The sequence below is a fragment of the Paraphaeosphaeria sporulosa genome (assembly GCF_001642045.1).
Source record: "Paraphaeosphaeria sporulosa strain AP3s5-JAC2a unplaced genomic scaffold CC84scaffold_3, whole genome shotgun sequence".
Lineage (NCBI taxonomy): Eukaryota > Fungi > Ascomycota > Dothideomycetes > Pleosporales > Didymosphaeriaceae > Paraphaeosphaeria > Paraphaeosphaeria sporulosa.
The window spans coordinates 467,911-485,170 of record NW_017253362.1 but is presented as its reverse complement, the minus strand read 5'-3'; the positions used below and the strand labels follow the sequence as shown (position 1 = coordinate 485,170).

Below are 17,260 nucleotides of genomic sequence, written 5' to 3'. Positions count from 1 at the left end.
TCTACCATTCTCCAAGTTCGTCGTAATCTATTGCTTATATGGCCAATATAGGTATGTATGCCTCATACATCACTGTAAAGTAGTTGATTTCCTTGCAGCGAACACATGCATGCATCCCGCGTCAGTCTAATTGAGCACAGTAAATTTCCCCAAGGAGTCTTACGATTGTACATTTGGTCTATGCACGCCTCACAAGCGGCACCTTACTCCCCATACTACTCACACTACTCAAGCTCGCCTCCCTCTCCATCCCAACCCCTCCCCCTTCCACCCTAGCCCCAGCCATATCGACCTCCCTCATCTCTTCCCCGTTCAAAATAAGCTTCAAACCCCCCGCACTCCTGCCCACGACCTTCGCCTCCGCACGCTCCACTTCCCCCACACTTATACTCCCCACACTCTTCACACTCTGCCCTGAAGATGTTGTATGTGGCGGGACAGGAATGGGCGCCGATATGACGATTTCGCGGACTTTGCCGCGCGACCTCGCGCGGAAGAAAAACACCCCGCCGACGACGAGGAAAAGACCCAGGATCACGGCGGCGGTGACGATGCCAATCTTGGCGCCGGTGGCTAGGTCGCTTGTGTCTTCGCCTTCATCTGGGGTGGCGGAGGAAGATGGCGACGGCGGATTTCCTGGGCTGTTCGACGGTGTGGGGGATGCTGGGGGATGAGACTGTGCGTTGGGTGTGCAATTGACCTTCCCACTATCGTCAACCTTGACTATCTCAGCGCAGGAAGCGTCAATGTCCTCTTTGGACGAGATGGCCAGGGTACCGGTAACCTTCTTTAGCATAGGCATCGATATGTTGGCGAAGCTGCCGCTGAGCTGCACGTCACCCTTCACGCTCTCCAGCGACCCAAACGCAAGAGTTTTCAGTCCATCGTTCTCCTCCACCGTAAATGACCCCGTGATGCTCTTCATACCTCTTACATCCAACCTGTCCAACTTCTCATTATTGCTGATAGATACAGCACCGTCGACGCTGTCCCACGGCAGACTTATCTCCTCCAAATCCGCGTTGGACGAGATATTCAAAGAGGTAGAAACAGGCCACTCCACCCACTCCACGCTCTCCAGCGCCGTGTTAACAACACTGACCACACTTCTTGGCCCCAGCCCTCCAAACGTGACATCATCCAGGGCCGGAAGATTTTCCAATGCCAACGCGTCTAGAACAATCAACGCAGAAAAGTTAAGCGAGTGAAAGGTAGGCAGATCGGTTAGCGTGATGCTACCAATCTCGACCAGGGTCGAAGAAGATATTGAGTGAAGTGACTTTGCCGCCGTGGCGTTTAGCGTAGCCAGGGCTTTCGGCCCGTTGAGCTGGATGTCTGGCGGCGCGGAGGAGTTGATAGTAACCGGGGCGGTGATGTTTGTGCATTTGTTGAGGGCGGCGACATCGGACGGCGAGGAGATGGTGAGGCCGATGAGGGAGTGGCAGTCTGTAGCACAGGGTGTTAGTTAGCAGGTGATTGTGGGGTTGTTGTGTTACGAGGGCGACATACCCAGGGCGTGAGCTACGCGCATGCAAACCTGCACGACGGCCCAAGCATACAGAAAACTGTCGCGAAACATGATCAAGCAAGCATGACAAAAGAGTGACTGTGGTAAGATCTACGAGTACTTTCAAGAGAATGGCTGGGACATCAACGTCCACCCGAAGACATAGCAACAACGATATGTGCAGCAGAGTTAAGCGTTGAGCATCGCACGCGCAGCGCGGGGCAAGCGACCTCTTGTGCAGCCTGGTTTTCGCGCGTCGCCGAACAGAATAGATACTATGTTTCACAAAGAAACGGCCAATGACCGAGGACGTGGGTGCAGGGTGGGTTGCAAGTCCGGTATTCTCGACTTCCTAATCGGGCGAGTCCGCCACACCCGAACTCCGGCCGCTTGCATGTCTCCTGCAATGCAATCGTTCCTTCGTGCGGAGGCATCAAGAGTGACTGTCGGTCTCAATTGTGGTGTAGAAGAGTTGGACTCTGGGTGGTTTTCGTACTGGGTGACGGAAGAAATCCTGCGCTTTGCCCTAGGGCTGGACAGGCGCATTTTACGTATAGTAGCAAGACGTCGGAGACCCCCAGGGACCGTCATTCCGCTCAGCTCGCGCCGCGGGCCTAGCCATCATCGTTCATGAAGCGCGAAAAGGCGTACAGAACGCTTCCTAGTGCCCGTCATATCCGCTGTCAGTGCCGCCACCTGTTTCAGTGCGAGCCACGCTTGGTGTTTTCTAGAAACTGTAGACCATCAAAACCCCCGGTCCCACTTTCTTCAGAGCCTATCTTTAGTGAGGGCAGGCGTTCATGATCCTTCGACATTTGGCCAGGTGGTCAGCGGCGCTCCTGTTGTTTCATCGTTAATGCACGAATCACCGCGTTTGAACGAGGCAGACTGCAGTGAGAATCATCGAATCAGATTAATGTATATGCGTTAGAGTCCTACAGAATGGTAAAACGTCAAGAATTATACCAAAGCTGGAGAAGCAGAGCTCACAGCATGGACTCTGAGCGCAACCGGTCGATCGCCCCACTATCATCTTAGCCCTTGTTTTTGCGGCCCCCGCACTCGAGGATGGAATGGCATCCTTGTAGAAGGCTCATGCGGGCTAGTTTCTTTGGCCACTTCCGTTGGGGGCCAGCTACTGCACTCCACTCTGGCTGTTCACACAACTTAGACGCTAGAACATCAACAGTTCCGGCAAATTTACATTCACATCCTGTCAACACATTAGCATTCGTAGAGGGCTAAGAGATTTGCACCCAGCCGTACCTTGAAAAGCCGTTAAACATTTTCACTTCCCATAGACCCTTACGCACTATCTGAGTCAGAAGTGGACTCATCGTCGGAAGAGAGCGAGATGGTCCCCTGCTGAACCTCTTCGTCATCCTTCGTAGACTCGTACTCGGTTACCTCATCAAGCTCGCTGTCATTGAGCTCTTCGCTGCCCCTCTTTCGAGGAACAAGAGGAGTAGAGGAGGTGGTCGAAAAGACACCTGCGCCTACTCGGCCACGTCGCACAGAGCTATCGCTCTCAGACTGAGGCTCTTTATGTTTGCCGCTCTGCTTTCGTTTGCCCTTACTCTTAGCCATCGGTCGTTCCTCGTCTGACGACCCTGACTCTTCCAGCTTCGCCTGCATTGCCGCCACCTTTGCATCGACATATGCATCTGTCATTTTGACTGCAAGAGCGAGGGCATCCTCGTTCACTCCCCCTTCACAGTGCTCGTGGCCTTCTTCAATCAACTCCCAGTACTTTTTCGAGCAGAATTGATTATGAGTGACGATCTGCTTCGCCTTCTTGCTCTTCTTCGTCAACTTGTAAGCCTTTCGCGGCTTGTAGTTGACTAGTCCTGGGGCTTCTTGCCGTGCTATTGTGCCAGAGGGCAAGTAGAAGTCCATCTCAGGATGTTGACCAGGGCCGGATCTGCAGGATCCGCAGCCGGGGCATGACTTCACATCGCCAGCAAGGTAGTAACGTCCGAGTGCGTGGTTAATGTCGCAGCGCCAAGCGAATTCATCGTAACGGACTTGTTTTTTCCAGTATGCACCAACAGGAAGGTCCTGGCCATGCTCCATTGTCTTCGAGCCGCTAGGGTGAGGACCCAGGTCGACGGGCTCGGGTGTTGGTTCAGGTGTAGGCTCCTTCTTTTCTTTCTTCTCCCTTTTCGCTCGCAGAAAGGCCTCTACAGCTTCGATGCCCTTCTCTAATGCCTCGTCTGCAGTCGCACCGGCCGTGATAGCCTCCCAGTAGGCATCCTTGGCAATACTGTTATGCGACAAATGTCCACACCGTCTAGGCTTTCCTGTCGGTCTACCTGGCATCCAGGTAACTCCAGGAGCAGGTTGGAAGAAATGTGATCGCGATGGTAGGTAGAAATCCATTACTTTTCGCTTTGGGTTAAGCTTTGCATTCGAAGCGGTAAAGCAACCCGGGCAGTTCTTCCTGTCACCAGCGTTGTAGTAATAGCCCATGGGATGTTTGATGCCACACCTCCATGCAGGCTGTTCATCGTCTGCCATCTTCTCGAAGTAGGCATCTGGAGGCAGCTGTTGGTGGTCTTCCAGCGTTTTTGATGTACTGTTGTCGGGATTCGCTTGGGCCGGTATACTGCTTGGAGAGGAACTTGCACCGGCCGACCTTAAGGTCGCCTCGGGGTTCTCCGGGGTTTTTGAAGAATTCGAGGCGTCTGTGGACTTCGAGGACTTCGAGATCCGGGCCTTTGGCGCCCGCTTCTGGCGCTTGTTGGGCCTTCTGACGGATAATTGACTATTTCGTCGTGTAGAGTGGCCAGAGTAGACCGCAGAACCTTTATTATCACCGTCCTGCTGTATGACGCGCACGGTCTGCAAGATACTGATCTCGTTGGAGCTTGACTGGACTCGATTGGCTGGTAGCACTACGGCAGGGGGGTCAACAAAACTTGCCAACTTTCGAAGACCAGCTCCGAGAGGTTTCAAATCGCCATTTTTAATAGCTCGTTCGACACAGCTGTTGAAGTCCAAGGCAGCGTCTAGGCGCTGTTGTGATTGCGGCCATCTCTCTGCCAAGCGATTCTTGTGGTCTTGAATCAACACCATTCTCCATAACGTTCTCTTGCGACTATCTTCGCTTGTTGTGTCCTCCGACGAGGAGGATTGACCTGAACCTTTCCAGAGTGCATCAGACCCCTGCAAAGCCACGAGACTTTCGGGACAAGTGGGCTCTTCAGCTGGAGTTCGGGTGATACGTACCGTGCTCGCTTCGGCGTCATCGTTCATGGGCATGCTGTTCTCATGAATTGGACAAGATCCAACAATGCCACCAGAGGCGCCACCCCAGACACTCTTCGCCCCGGAAGCACACGCATCGCTCGCAGGAATGGCTTCCAGAGGCAGCATGTCTTGCGAGGTACTGTACACGGTGATTGGGACTTCGGTGTCCTCTGAGAATCTAAAGCTGCTGGGGCTACCGTAACGCAACAGTCCCTGAAGCGAGTCATCATTAGGGGTCGTAGGGTTTCCGCGCAGTGTGGCGCCAGGAAGAGGACTAATCTTCGGCTTCTTCATGCGGGGAGCACGCACAACTCGATCATGTGATGCAGTATGCGCAATACTTTCACCCTCGAAGAGCTTGGTGTGTCCCGTGACCTCGTCAATCTCCTCAAATGGCGAAGCATCGGGGCCGATCTGATACTGCTCAGCGCTGTATCGCACCATGGAAGGGTGACTGAAAGCTCTATGCCAAGACTGATTCATTAAACGCAGAACGGGAAACGTATTACCAGGGGAGAAGTTGGCGAAGGGCTGGTTTTCGAATTGTTGGAAGTCCCAGAATACTGTTGTCTCTTTTTCATCGTTCGCCATGAAGTTCACGGTACGCGAATGTGTGTTCCAGATAATCTTGGTAGCAAGCTTGTTCACATTGTCCGCGACCGACTTGAGATACTGACCAACACTTTCTTGGGGATCTTGAGCAGAGAAGCAGGCGTCGAATCGATTGGGGTGGAGTGCGTGAGCTACGAAGTTCTTGAGAAATGTCGCCTCGTAGACTCTCTGGCTGGCTTGATACAAGACGAAGTTGGAGTAATCCTCACGACTGGGCTTGCGACGATTCGTATATACACCAATCTTGGCTCGCTTGAAGGGACTGACGGCAGACTTGAGGTGTGAACTTCCGTTTATGTCTGCGGAGAGTAAGCAGGCAGTCGAGTGTCTTTACCGTATGACAGCTTACAGGGATTGAAAGGATCTCCAACAGGCAGTTCCACGAACTCCTGATATGCTTTTGGGTACTTGTAGTCTCGATGAGGCAGCCGGGGTTCACTTGAATGGGGTAGAGCATTGAAGCTGAGCTCAGGGAGGTCGAAGCCCATCGAAAATCCATGGGTATCTACTGCACGGAGGGATGGGGAGTTGATGGGGCCGTCACTCCAATCGAATTCGTCCTCCATACTCGATATAGGCTTGTAATCCGCAGGCAGGAACAGTCATTGATTGATCTGACAGTGGACAATAATGCCGCCAAAGTGGATTCTGAGGATCGAGGTTACAAGCTGGTCGCTAAACAGCTCCTGATGCAGGTGGGCCTGAAGCGTTTGGTTCTGAGTCATGCCGCATCGCGGGTTCTACCGGCCTTACAAACTATGAGGCAGGGGAACCGGTCTCATGAGTTGTTTTGAGAGGCTTTGGGGCCTTGTTTGGTGGATGGCAAGTTTCTGCCGCGGGCGTGATTCTACCATGGCCACCTCCTGCATGCAGTTGCGTAACATGACGAACGGGCAATGCAACGTTTTTTTTTGTGAACAAACGCATCGATCGGTGTGCATGCATCCGAGTTGCGCGTGGGAAGGCTTGCGGTATAGCAGATCGAGGCACCGGGTGGGGTGACCACAGTTTGTGAGGGGGTGAACCCCCACGGCGTTTGCAGTTGATTTCAGGGCTGGGCTCGTTGAGATTCAGGTACGCCGAGCGCATGTGTCATCCCTACATTTTGCTTTTCCAGGCCAACGACGAGAAAGTGTATATAGCCCGTCGGTGTATAGATCACTTGTGGGTCTACAAAATCTCAAAGCTGTTGAAGTCAGGACATGTGTGTGGCGCAACATGAAGGAGTCTTGTGAGTTGGTATATTCGGCCCAGTCCGTTACGGTACAGCCTTGAAAGGCCTTGACAAGATCCCGGGTTACATGACCGGCAAGGCGGTAGGATGGAATAACGATGCATTCTCTGGCATGTCAATGCCTCCTGCAGTATATGCCATTGAACAAGCGAAAGCAATTGATGTGAAAGCACTAAATGAAAAAATTAATTTCGTATGCTCCAAAAGTAATGTAACCATCGAGACGAGTGGTATGCTCGTTTGCAAGGTGTGCGGAGTGCTGTTAGTTGTAGGTGGGCGTTTGAGCGTGTCGCGCATGATCGCGAGCATTGTGTCAGGCTTCCCATTCAACGGTCAACACTTCGACAAGATTATTGCCATCGTTGTTTCTAGCAGTACAAGTCGAGCGAAGAATGAGTGGAGAGTGAAGTGAGGTCAACATAGGACGGCGCCGCCAAGCCCCCGCTTCTCTCTGATTGGTCGCGATTCGAGGTGCCACATTTCATGCGCAACTGTCGCAGCTCAGCAGAGCTTCATTCTCTCGACACTCTCAAAATGGGGAGACAGACGCTCTCGTCAATTGCCGTTCTCCTCCCGCTCCTCACAGCCACCGCGAATGCCGCCTCGGAAGCGCCCCGGCCGCGCGGCGTAGGGCCAGACTGTACGTAGCACCACAGCTCCCCCGAGCCCAACTGGACAGCTGTGAGCTCACAAGTTGCAGTTGCGAAGTACTACAAAGACGCAACATCCTTCGCGTGCATCTCCAACCCGGAAATCAAGCTCGACGTGTCCCGCATAAACGACGATTACTGCGATTGCCCCGACGGCAGCGACGAGCCTGGCACCTCCGCGTGCTCGTACATCTCCCCACTCTCGCCAAAGCAGCCCTCGCGCTACGACCCCACCAAGATCAACGACTCTCAAGCCCTGCCCGGCTTCTACTGCAAGAACAAGGGCCACATCGCGAGCTACGTGCCCTTTACAAATGTCAACGACGGTGTGTGCGACTACGAGCTATGCTGCGATGGTAGCGACGAGTGGGAGGGCGTGGGCGGCATAAAGTGCGAGGACAAATGTGCCAAGATTGGCAAGGAGTGGAAGAAGCAGGACGAGGCGCGGCAAAAGAGCCTGGGCAATGCCAATAGGCGGCGGAAAGAGCTCGTTGCCGAGGCGGAGCGACTAAGGAAGGAGGTCGAGGATCGGATCCAGACGTTGCAGGCTCAGATCAAGGGCCAGGAGGTCAAGGTTGAGGCATTGACCAAGACACTGGCCGAAGTCGAGAGGTCGGAGAAGGGCAAGGTGGTGCGGGGAGCAGGCAAGGGGGGGAAGTTGGGTGTCTTGTCGAGCCTGGCGAAAGACAAGGTGAACGAGTTGACGGACAGCCTGAGGACAGTCAAGGACGAGAGGGACGCAGCCAGGTCCAAGATCACCGAGCTGGAAGCCATCCTCAAGCGCTTCAAGGAGGAGTACAACCCGAACTTCAATGACGAGGGCGTCAAGCGCGCCGTCAAGGCCTGGGAAGACTACGCCGCCTCGCAGCCCATCGCGACGGATGATTCCGCCCGCGACCGCGACCTTGAAGACCTCCTGAACCCCGCCTCCGAAAGCGCCATCAAATGGGACGACTTTGAGGACAACGAAGAGTCCGACGTCGAGCTCCGTAAGATCCACTCCCCACTCACCATCCCACCTCACTGACACCCCCCACAGTCTACAAATTTGAAGAATACCTCCCCACCCCGCTGCGCACCTGGGTCGACGAGAAGCTCCGTGCCCTCCGCCTCACCCTCATCGAAAACGGCATCCTCGCCGACACCACCGCCTCCGACGCTCCAGAGTCGAAGCGCGTCACTGATGCCCGCGACCAGCTCTCTTCCGCGCAGAGCGCCCTCGACAACGACCGCAGCGAGCTGACCAAGCACACCGAAGATCTCGCCAAGGACTACGGGCCCGATGCCATTTTCCGTGCGCTCAAGGGTGTGTGTGTCAATCAGGACAGCGGCGAGTACACGTACGAGCACTGCTTCCTGGACAAGACGACGCAGAAGCCGAAGAAGGGTGGGGGACACACCGGGATGGGCAACTTTGCACGGATTGAGACCATCACTGTAGATGAGGATCTGCCCGCCGACGGCAAGGGCGTGGGGAGTGGGGAGCGCTACGCGCTCAAGTACGAGAATGGGCAGCACTGCTGGAACGGGCCGAATCGGAGTACGCTCGTAGTGCTGGCGTGCGCGGAGAAGGACGAGATCTGGAAAATTGTCGAGGAGGAGAAGTGCGTGTACCGGATGGAGGTGGGGACGCCGGCGGTGTGTGGGGTCAAGGAGGGTGTGCAGAAGGGAGCCCCCGCGCACAACGAGCTATAGGATATCATCTGGGCGCATATAGGGTGCATGCGAAGAGGTACTGTTGTTGTTACATAGAGAGGAGTCGCATGGTGCGTTCCGGCGTTGTTTGGCTGGCTGGTTGGTCGATTGATGCGGGCATTAGCGTACAGTACAGCAAGTCGTCAAAAAGTAGAATGAAGTAGACGGCAGCATTGTTGATATATTTTCTTCTTCAAAAACTTCGAGCGAACAACGAAATGGTATCAATTGGACAACGCCCCACGGCAGCAGTGCCGGCGCCCCTGAACGTAGAATATCAAAAAACCTCCCACCCCGGACTTCCTTCCTCCCTTCTCTACATTCATTTACAACATCGCAGCGGCAAGCCCGAAAACAACAGCGCCGAGCCCAAGACCGTTTGCGACCGCGGCGCCGGTCGCCTGCACGGCACCGCTGGCAGTCGACGACGCAGCGCCGGAGGTCGCGCTGGCGCTTCCAGACGCAGTCTTGCTCGCGCTGCCGGTGGCACTGGCGGTGTTGCTGGCGCCCGACGCAGAAACGGCGGTGCCAGTGGGCAGGTCGGAGAGGGTGATGCCGGCAGCGGCGCAGAGCTTGGCGACGGCGGGGGCGACCTCTGTTGGTGTATTAGCAGCGAACCCCAAGCACAGAGACCGTTCCCTTGAGGGAAGAGAACGGTGGGAGGTGACGTACTCGCGATATCAGCGGCTTCGCACTTGTCGGGGATACACTTGGTGATGCTCTCCTGGATCTTGTCCTTGCCGGTGGTGCACTGGCAGGTTGTGTCGGTGAGGGAGCAGCCCGAGGCGGGGACCGCGATGGCAAAGCACGAAAGGGCGCAGGTGGGGATGTCGCTGAGGTCCTGGGCGGCGGCGAGGGTGGCCGCGGCGGCCAGGGCGAAGAGGGAGAAGCGCATCTTGATAATAGAGTGTATTGGAAGACAGGGGTTGGCAAAGGTGTCGATTAAGTAGGATGATGGAATTGGAAGTGAAGAGCAGGCAAAGGAGTGAACTGCTTGGGATGGCAAAGCAAATGGAGCGACGGGAGGAAGTGCAACGACTTTTGTAGCAGGTTGGAGGATACACTGTAATGAGCACCGCGGGCTGGTCTGGGCCGGCAGCACGGACTAGCGGCGATCTGGTTAGGTGGACCTACTGAATTGAATACACTATGGTGCTACAAACGACGGGCTAGCTATAGGTTTCTAGTGGAGCCGACATTGCTTCGGGAGGCAGTATGGTAGTACCTGATAGAAGCGTGCTGGAAGCCCGACGCAGGTTCGACGTGCAGCTGCAGAGGGCTCCTCGTGGCGAGGGCCCCGTGTACGCATAATGAGAGTGTGAAAAGGCTGCGTCAAAACTGCGCTATCGCATGAGCGCGGGCGCAAACCAACGCCCAACGCTGGGATAACAACAGCTGCGAGGCATGCGTAGAGCATGCTGTTCGCAGCAACATCCGCAACGCGACAGGGACTGTGCTGTCGACCTTGTACATCAGCGAGTCGTAAAATGCCGCTAAGTATCGACTCAAGGTGCCGACGCCCCGCTGTCGAAAGACTATTGTGTGGGGGTTTGAAGTCGCGTTGATATGCACCAACTATTGGTGACTCGCGACTGTGGAGTCTTGGTAATGTGGATGATGTGACGACTATGCAGGCGCTTTTCGTGAGGTGCAAAATGGATATGCGAAGAGGCCAGAACGGAAACTGGAGCGGAGAGTTGGGATAACGTTTTGGTGGTGCTAGTCTAAGATGTCGTAGCTTCGCGCTACTGCCCCACTATCGATGGTGAATCAATCTTTCCTCATAATCCTCAAGACCTCATTACAAGTGGATGATACTGCACTCGATCCTCTTTCCAGCTTTGCGCATTCAAATGCTCTCATCGTAACTCGTTAAGAACCACTGCCCACAATTTGTGTATCAACTCCCACCCACGCCCATCGGCAACCTCATCCCACCCTCCATTCTAGCCTAAACCAGCACCCCTGCCTAAAACATACGCGACCGCGCCCTTGCAGTAGCTCCGCAGATCAGGGGCGGGCTTGTTCTCGGCCCACTCGTGCATGCATCCGCAGTTGCCGTGCCAGACCCAAAACCTCCGCACCAAACCATGATTAGTGACAAAGTCTCCATGACGGCCACTCCTCATCCGCGCTCTTCGATACCTTTTTTCTCCGGTGCTTGCCCCGCATGAAGGGGGTTGTTTCGACTTTGGGTGCGATGACGATGGTGAGCCCGCGGAAGATGGTGGGCACGACATGTGGAAAAAGAAAGTATGCCTGCAGTGTAGCACCGTATGCATGGTGATGCCTTGCAACTGCGGGTGCAGCTGCAGCCGGTGCTCACTTGGTCCTACGTGCAAAGTCGGCTCGTGTCCGGCAGCATCTTTCTCTGTGTTTTTTTTCGTTGCCAGAAGGATAGCGATACAGGACCACAGGCTTGACCCCAAAAGAGATTGGGCTTCTAGCGCGCGTCATCCTGTGGTAACTCACAGTACAAAACGACTGATAGGTCGATAGTTCATCCCCAAATCTCATTGCTATGAGAAGTGTAGTTGTTGTTTTCAGCCACTGTGGACGCAGACAAGCCTAATTCTTCCCCTAAGTTGAACTGTCTGTTTTTATACAGTCTTATTGAAGCAACATAACAACGTTGAGAATTTCCAACGACATCATACTTGCCTGAACTCCACATCTTACAACCTCCGCAACCGTCCACCTATCATCGCTTCGAAGTCTTCTCCTGCAATAAACTCCTCCGATGCTTCTTTATTTCCTTATACCAATCCTGCTTACGCGGGAGGTCTAAAACTCGTTCCAGAGACTTTTCGTTCTCTTGGAAATCTTCGGTGCGAACGGTCCCGCCTGGATTGCTGAAGCGATCACTTCCCGGTTCGCCTCAGAGTTTTTGTTCACGATCTTATCGATATTTCCAAGTAGAGCTGTGCTGGATGCCATGGAGAACCTTGCTGGATGGCTGATCATATAGAAGGCGTTGATCGCAGAGGCTTGTCTGCGAGCGGCGCTCGTATCGCCCCCGGAGCTAACATTAAGTTCCGACTCTAGCATAACATCACCAGATTCGCTGACATAAGAAATGAGAATACCATATGCGGACACTCCACTCTGCATCAACTCACTGTACGCTTGTAAATTTATTATATATTACGTCAGCGTGAATGTTCATAGCAGGGCAGATTCCCGTCATTATTGTCGGCCATTGTGACTCGCCACTCTACTCACTCCTCAGCTCATTGGCTCGCCACTATTTGCATTCCTTCACAGGATCGATCACCAAGCGTATTCGTTCAAAAAATAATTCCCTCAGACTCGCCTCTCTCCATCACACCCCCTCGTCACACAATATTCCATTTGCGGTCATGCGTGGATGTTAATACTTCCATTCATTCCGCTTGCGCGTAGCGCAAGCATCTCACATCTACATCCCCTCAACTTCCTGACTTGACAATACGGTACTAAGAAAAGACACTACGCTGTGCCGACCAATCGGTGTGGCCTGCCAATGCGCCCCTGTCCTAGCCAAAGACACCGCAATCATAATCCAGCTATGCACGGTGTCTTGATCCCAACATGTGTATAGTTTGCCCAATGGAGGTCGCAATCTACAATGCAACTCCGGAGCCCTACGTGTCTCTCATGAGATGAACAGGAAAGGAAAGAGAAGGGAAACCAAGAAACCAAATCCGAGGCCGACCAAGAGGTATATTGCTGAGCTGAGGACAAGTAAAAAGAAAAAAAGGCCGTGTTTCGCACATGCTGCAAGTTCGCAAAAGGAAATTACCCAGACTAGAAGTTAAGTTGGTACGGGAATTTGATGTGTTAGTGTATGTAGTTGGGCGTTTGAGAAGAAGAGGTTGCTTTTTGGACTGCCGAGGGTAGTCGAAGTAAAAAGATGCCCTAGAACATCGCACCATCCATGTTCCGTTGTGCGGCAGGCGCACCATTGATTGGGCGTGGTGGTGAGGCCTTGCGTGCTCCAAACGGGCCAGCAGGCATGGGCGGGCTATTCAGAGACTGAACCTGTGCGTTTTCATGTAGACTCCTCCCCTCGCTCATGGTTTTCCTCAATGCTGGTCTGGATGATGCCGCGGTGAGACCCTCGTACGAATTCGTCCTCATCTCGGCAAACGGAGCGTTTGGCGAGTCAAGGCCAGCATGGACCCCTGGGTCGCGGTTCTCGGATCGACCAAAGCCGAATCGCCTTCGTGGGTTGATGGGCGGAACGGGAGGCGGCGCCGTCTCCATGCCATTCTTCAGCGAGGCTCCTGGTGGCAGACTGACAAGGTCGATGACTGATGTGGTGGAGACGAACACTGGCTCACCAATGTCGGCCTTGGCGATGGACTTCTTGCGGAGCGTGCCGACCTTTGCCATGGGAGGAGGTCTCGCATCAGGGTTGAAGGCGGCCTTGTCAGGAGTCCCAGGGTTGGACACTGGTGGGGTGTTTGCTGCCGAGGCTGCTGGAAGAGGTGAGGCTTGGGCACGGAAAGCAGGGCTTGGTCCGCCAGGTGAAGGGCGGGGCGACGCAGGAAGTCCAGGCGAGTTTTGAGGTCGGCCTCCGGGCGACAAATGAGCGCCTGGAACACCAGGCATTCCGTTGCCGGTTTGGATAGGCTTGAGGTGCTTCTTGCTGTTACTTCGTGACCTAGACTTGCTGCTCTGATCAGGAGACGATCGTTCAGCAGGCAGCGGCTGGGTAGCATTGACTGAATATCCCGGCATCGATGGAGTGGAATTAGGCGGGTAGTAAGCCGATCTAGACCCGATTCCTTCGCCCATGGCCTGTTGCAGATCATCCCGGTACTGCTGGGGAGGGCGGCTGCGAGAGCGGCCATTCGATACCTCGGAGCTGGATCGGTCCCTGCCAGAGCCTCTGCTGGATGTCGGAGGTGATCGATTTTGCAGAGGTCCACTGCGGGTACTGTCACCTGTTGCCGACCGTTGCCGCGGTTCACCTTGACCACGGTCGCTGTACGGCAGCGAACGCATGTTATGCCGGACTGATGATCCCTCAGGGACCCCAGCAAGGGAAGTGCTGCTGGCATTGACAGAATTTGCACCCAAGCCAAGCACCTTAATTGACTTCAGGGAGCCGTCCGGGTTTCGGTGGCTGTCAACAGTAGCAAATGATTCCCGGCTTGACTTCGCGCGAAGCATGTTGAGAGCAGTTTTAAGACCACCTTGATGCCCAGCCGGCGTAGGTGCAGGGCTTGTGGATCGGCCTTCAGCGCGAGCGCGGAGGCTCTCCTGGATAGCACGTTGGCGTAGCGCAAGATCCCGCTGAAAAGCTTCATGTTCCTCTACGCTGCGGCCACGGTGGTGTGTCTTGTCCTCCTCTTGAGCAAATGTCGGAGCGTCAGGAGACAGAGGTGACATTGGAGAGATGGGGTAAGCCTGTGATTGAGGTTTTGGCGCGTCTACAGGGCTCACGGAGCTCATGCTTGCCCTCTCGTTGTAGAATGGATTGCTCTCGAGGTCATCCAGATCCCAGGGATTTGAGTGATTGTAAGTGGAGTTTGAGTGCGTATCCGTTTCCTTCTGAGGCTGACGGCGCTGAAGACCAAGCCCAAAGTTCTGTGTCTGGAGGGGCGGAGGGTTCATCATACTTTGGCGATCGTCATCGTAGTTCGACGAGACGTTGCTGACGTTGCGCAAATGTTGTCGGATGAGGCCGCTAAGCCCTCCGTTGTTAGGACCCAGCGTGGGCGAGTCGAGATCCGGGTCTTGAGCAGCTTGGGGATTTGGTGATGATTGAGGCTCAATTTGGGTAGGAGGAGAGTTGCTGCGTGAGCGCAACGCAGGATGCTCAGACTCTTGCGGTGGACGTGAGTTGCTTCGCGAGCGAAGAGCAGGATGTTCTAGGATAGGCGGCGCAGGTCGAGTGGCTACAGGCAGGTTTTCAAGTCGGCGGCCTCGCTCCATTGATTTTGGGCCAGGCTGGGGAGCATCACCTTCATCTTCACTAGATCCAGCAGAGGCAAAAAACGTGGCCCCTTGCTGCGAATCGGGAGACTGCACATTGTGAGGCGAAAGGCTCGGTGTCGAGGAAGCCGTAGCAGGCACAGCCTTCATCTGAGACGCAGCCTGTTGAAAAACCGAAAACGGCGATGGCGCATCCTTGGGCTTCGCTGAAGAGTCAGACCGCTCCCGTTCCATTGCTGCGCCAGCTGTTGTAGTGTTGGACATAGCTCTTTTTCGCCTCTCCAACTCGGCACGCTCGCGCAAAGATGGCTTCTTGGGGATCTCCATATCGGCACGCTCCGTGGCGGAGGGTTTCCGCGGTAAGATTGGATCTACATGGTCCGCAGATGTCTTGCGAGGGTTGTCAAGCTTTGCTGCGGCGGATGCTTCCCGTTCCAACTGCATCTGTCTGAGACGCTCCCGGTATTGCTCCTCGCTAAAAGCAGCCTTGGGCTTGTTGAACGCACCCATTGCGGTGGCCTTTCCCCGGTCCTGCGGCTGCAGTGCGGTATTGAGGGTTTGAGCATCCTCGCTGTCGCTGGCCAATGGGCTCGTCAACAGCGGAGACTGGGGTCTAGAAAGAATGGGGCTCGAGGCGTTTGTCGGCGAATCTTTGCCATTGGGGAAACCGGGATTAGTCTGGAAAGTGGGACTCTCCATGCGGAGAGCTCCACCTTTGGTGAAGCGATCACTCAAATTTGTCGCGGATCTCGTTTGAGTAAACAGCAGAGGAGGGGTAGCACGTCCGGTCTGTGCCCGTGTGCGTTGAATCGAATTCAGGCGGTTCATGGCCGACGATTGTTGCTCGTACATTTGCTGGTCCAGACCTTGCTCGTAGAGCCGCCGCGCCTTGGTTGTCGATCTTGTGATCTCGGTAGGCGATGTAGGTCCAGCAGCCACCGAGTTGGCGCCTTGCGATGCCACAGAAGTTGCTGCGGTTGAAATGCGTGCATTGCTTCCAGAGTTCGTCGAGGAAGATGTTTCTCTTCGGCGATTGAAACCTTCCACAGACGGAGAATACGCATCTTTGGTAGGGCTTAGTGGCTCCTCGGCGGTTTCGTCGTCCTGTTGTGCCGCAAGTCGTTCCTTCTCTTCCCGGCGCATCTTTTGGAATGTGGACAGGTGCACATCGTCGTCGTACAAGAGCCTGCCGCTGGATGTGCCACTGCCCCCAATCTTGTAGATTTTTTGCCTGCCACCGAACAAGACGTTGCCCTCTCCTGGCCGCGCTCGGCTCATCATGCTTCCGCCTTCCTCAGTGGCCTGGCTGTCGAAAGAACCCGAGCGCTCAGAGGCGAATGGCGGGCGAATCGGGCCATGAGAATCGCTGAGGGAACCTTTCAGAGAGCCTTTCAACGAGGAGACTTCGGCAATATCTGTGAGGCCTCCCGGTGCGAAACCAAACTCGTGCAAGCGGGACTGTCGTTTTGGGTGGAGCACGCTGTCATCGCTGGCCTTTCCGAGCTTCGAATGGGGATCATCCTGCTCCCTCAGCATACTAAAGCGGGTCGACAAGCCGGGCAAGATCAGACTGGTCCGGAAATCATCGGCAGCTGGCAGTGCTGTTGCGATGTTGAGCTCGGGCTTGGGTTCTGGCTCCCCCTTCTTCTTGTCCTTTCTCCGGTTGAGGAAGCGGTTCATAGTGCCCTGCATCTTATTAGAAACTGTACAAGGCACGGCGAGGCACCGCAGAATGGAGCGATAGCTCGTATGCACTGGAACGGAGTCCATGTTGCGAGGAGACTCACTGATTTCTGCCGCTGCTTATCTGAACTATCGTATAAAACGCTGCGCTGTACGGAGCTCACCACCCGTTTGCAGGGCAGGAGCGGCGCGGGCGTCCGTAGGATACCAGCACGGCAAGAGCGCGTGGTGGGGTCTGTGGCAGGTGCAATCAGCGAATGTCTCAATTTCTTCTCCCATTCCGCACGTTTCAAGCACCCACAACAACACCATGCGCACGAACTCGGATGACGTACTCGATGACCGCAGCTGCGTTTACACTCTTTTGGCCAATGAGTCCTCTGCAGACGTCGTGGAGTAGCTGCGAGCTTTGGGGGCAGGCACACGATCCATGCAGCAGCAACCGAGGTGCAAGTACAAGTGCAAGAGCCGAGAACGAATGTGAAGAGACAGAACGCCTCGCAAGTGTGTTTGAATCCAAGGAATGTGTGTGGTGAATGCTGGGGCGCAATGAGTTAGGTGATCGGCAGAGGATTTCGCGATTCGGCGGGAACGGGAGGCCGACGACGAAGAGAAAAGGCGATCAGGACGAGGGGTCGAAAGGAGCGTGGGTCGCTAGGGAGCGTGGTCGCCTGCGCGCTGCGAGTACGTGAGGGTGAGGTTAAGGAG

At 54.9% G+C, this 17,260-nt stretch overlaps 6 protein-coding genes across 6 annotated transcripts; 1 reads left to right on the top strand and 5 right to left on the bottom strand.

Moving 5' to 3' along the window:
- Window positions 1-178: 178 nt before the first annotated feature.
- Window positions 179-1,638, bottom strand: CC84DRAFT_1239013 (uncharacterized protein; the record flags this gene model as incomplete). Its single annotated transcript, XM_018183969.1, has 2 exons — window positions 1,510-1,638; window positions 179-1,446 (listed from the first exon to the last, which is right to left on the bottom strand). Exons 1-2 carry the CDS (start codon window positions 1,577-1,579, stop codon window positions 179-181), a joined length of 1,338 nt encoding a protein of 445 aa, XP_018038324.1. The 5' UTR covers window positions 1,580-1,638.
- An 879-nt stretch (window positions 1,639-2,517) lies between these two features.
- On the bottom strand, window positions 2,518-3,914 carry CC84DRAFT_1161996 (uncharacterized protein). The gene is made up of 2 exons (XM_018177880.1): window positions 2,774-3,914; window positions 2,518-2,720 (listed from the first exon to the last, which is right to left on the bottom strand). The coding sequence occupies exon 1, from the start codon at window positions 3,884-3,886 to the stop codon at window positions 2,813-2,815; it is 1,074 nt and encodes a 357-aa protein (XP_018038323.1). The 5' UTR covers window positions 3,887-3,914; the 3' UTR covers window positions 2,518-2,720; window positions 2,774-2,812.
- Window positions 3,915-4,433: 519 nt separating this feature from the next.
- CC84DRAFT_1140344 (uncharacterized protein) lies at window positions 4,434-5,971 on the bottom strand (the record flags this gene model as incomplete). Its single annotated transcript, XM_018176283.1, has 2 exons — window positions 5,718-5,971; window positions 4,434-5,667 (listed from the first exon to the last, which is right to left on the bottom strand). Coding segments are annotated over exons 1-2 (1,449 nt in total), but the record flags the coding sequence as incomplete, so codon positions are not given.
- A 1,138-nt stretch (window positions 5,972-7,109) lies between these two features.
- CC84DRAFT_1140343 (uncharacterized protein) lies at window positions 7,110-9,148 on the top strand. Its single transcript, XM_018176282.1, has 3 exons — window positions 7,110-7,242; window positions 7,303-8,241; window positions 8,292-9,148. Exons 1-3 carry the CDS (start codon window positions 7,137-7,139, stop codon window positions 8,945-8,947), a joined length of 1,701 nt encoding a protein of 566 aa, XP_018038321.1. The 5' UTR covers window positions 7,110-7,136; the 3' UTR covers window positions 8,948-9,148.
- On the bottom strand, window positions 9,119-9,991 carry CC84DRAFT_1203470 (uncharacterized protein). The gene is made up of 2 exons (XM_018181832.1): window positions 9,620-9,991; window positions 9,119-9,542 (listed from the first exon to the last, which is right to left on the bottom strand). The coding sequence occupies exons 1-2, from the start codon at window positions 9,840-9,842 to the stop codon at window positions 9,274-9,276; spliced, it is 492 nt and encodes a 163-aa protein (XP_018038320.1). The 5' UTR covers window positions 9,843-9,991; the 3' UTR covers window positions 9,119-9,273.
- A 2,803-nt stretch (window positions 9,992-12,794) lies between these two features.
- On the bottom strand, window positions 12,795-16,867 carry CC84DRAFT_524414 (uncharacterized protein). The gene is made up of 2 exons (XM_018186630.1): window positions 16,657-16,867; window positions 12,795-16,555 (listed from the first exon to the last, which is right to left on the bottom strand). The coding sequence occupies exon 2, from the start codon at window positions 16,547-16,549 to the stop codon at window positions 12,845-12,847; it is 3,705 nt and encodes a 1,234-aa protein (XP_018038319.1). The 5' UTR covers window positions 16,550-16,555; window positions 16,657-16,867; the 3' UTR covers window positions 12,795-12,844.
- Window positions 16,868-17,260: the final 393 nt, after the last annotated feature.

Bases quoted from the DNA above. Each gene is read 5' to 3' on its own strand.
- CC84DRAFT_1161996 (XM_018177880.1), bottom strand. From the start codon at position 3,886: ATGGATTTCTACCTACCATCGCGATCACATTTCTTCCAACCTGCTCCT.
- CC84DRAFT_1140343 (XM_018176282.1), top strand. From the start codon at position 7,137: ATGGGGAGACAGACGCTCTCGTCAATTGCCGTTCTCCTCCCGCTCCTC. The intron at 7,243-7,302 runs GTACGTAGCACC...CACAAGTTGCAG, and splicing joins GCGCGGCGTAGGGCCAGACT to TTGCGAAGTACTACAAAGAC. The intron at 8,242-8,291 runs GTAAGATCCACT...CACCCCCCACAG, and splicing joins AGAGTCCGACGTCGAGCTCC to TCTACAAATTTGAAGAATAC.
- CC84DRAFT_1203470 (XM_018181832.1), bottom strand. From the start codon at position 9,842: ATGCGCTTCTCCCTCTTCGCCCTGGCCGCCGCGGCCACCCTCGCCGCC. The intron at 9,543-9,619 runs GTACGTCACCTC...ATACACCAACAG, and splicing joins CGAAGCCGCTGATATCGCGA to AGGTCGCCCCCGCCGTCGCC.
- CC84DRAFT_524414 (XM_018186630.1), bottom strand. From the start codon at position 16,549: ATGAACCGCTTCCTCAACCGGAGAAAGGACAAGAAGAAGGGGGAGCCA.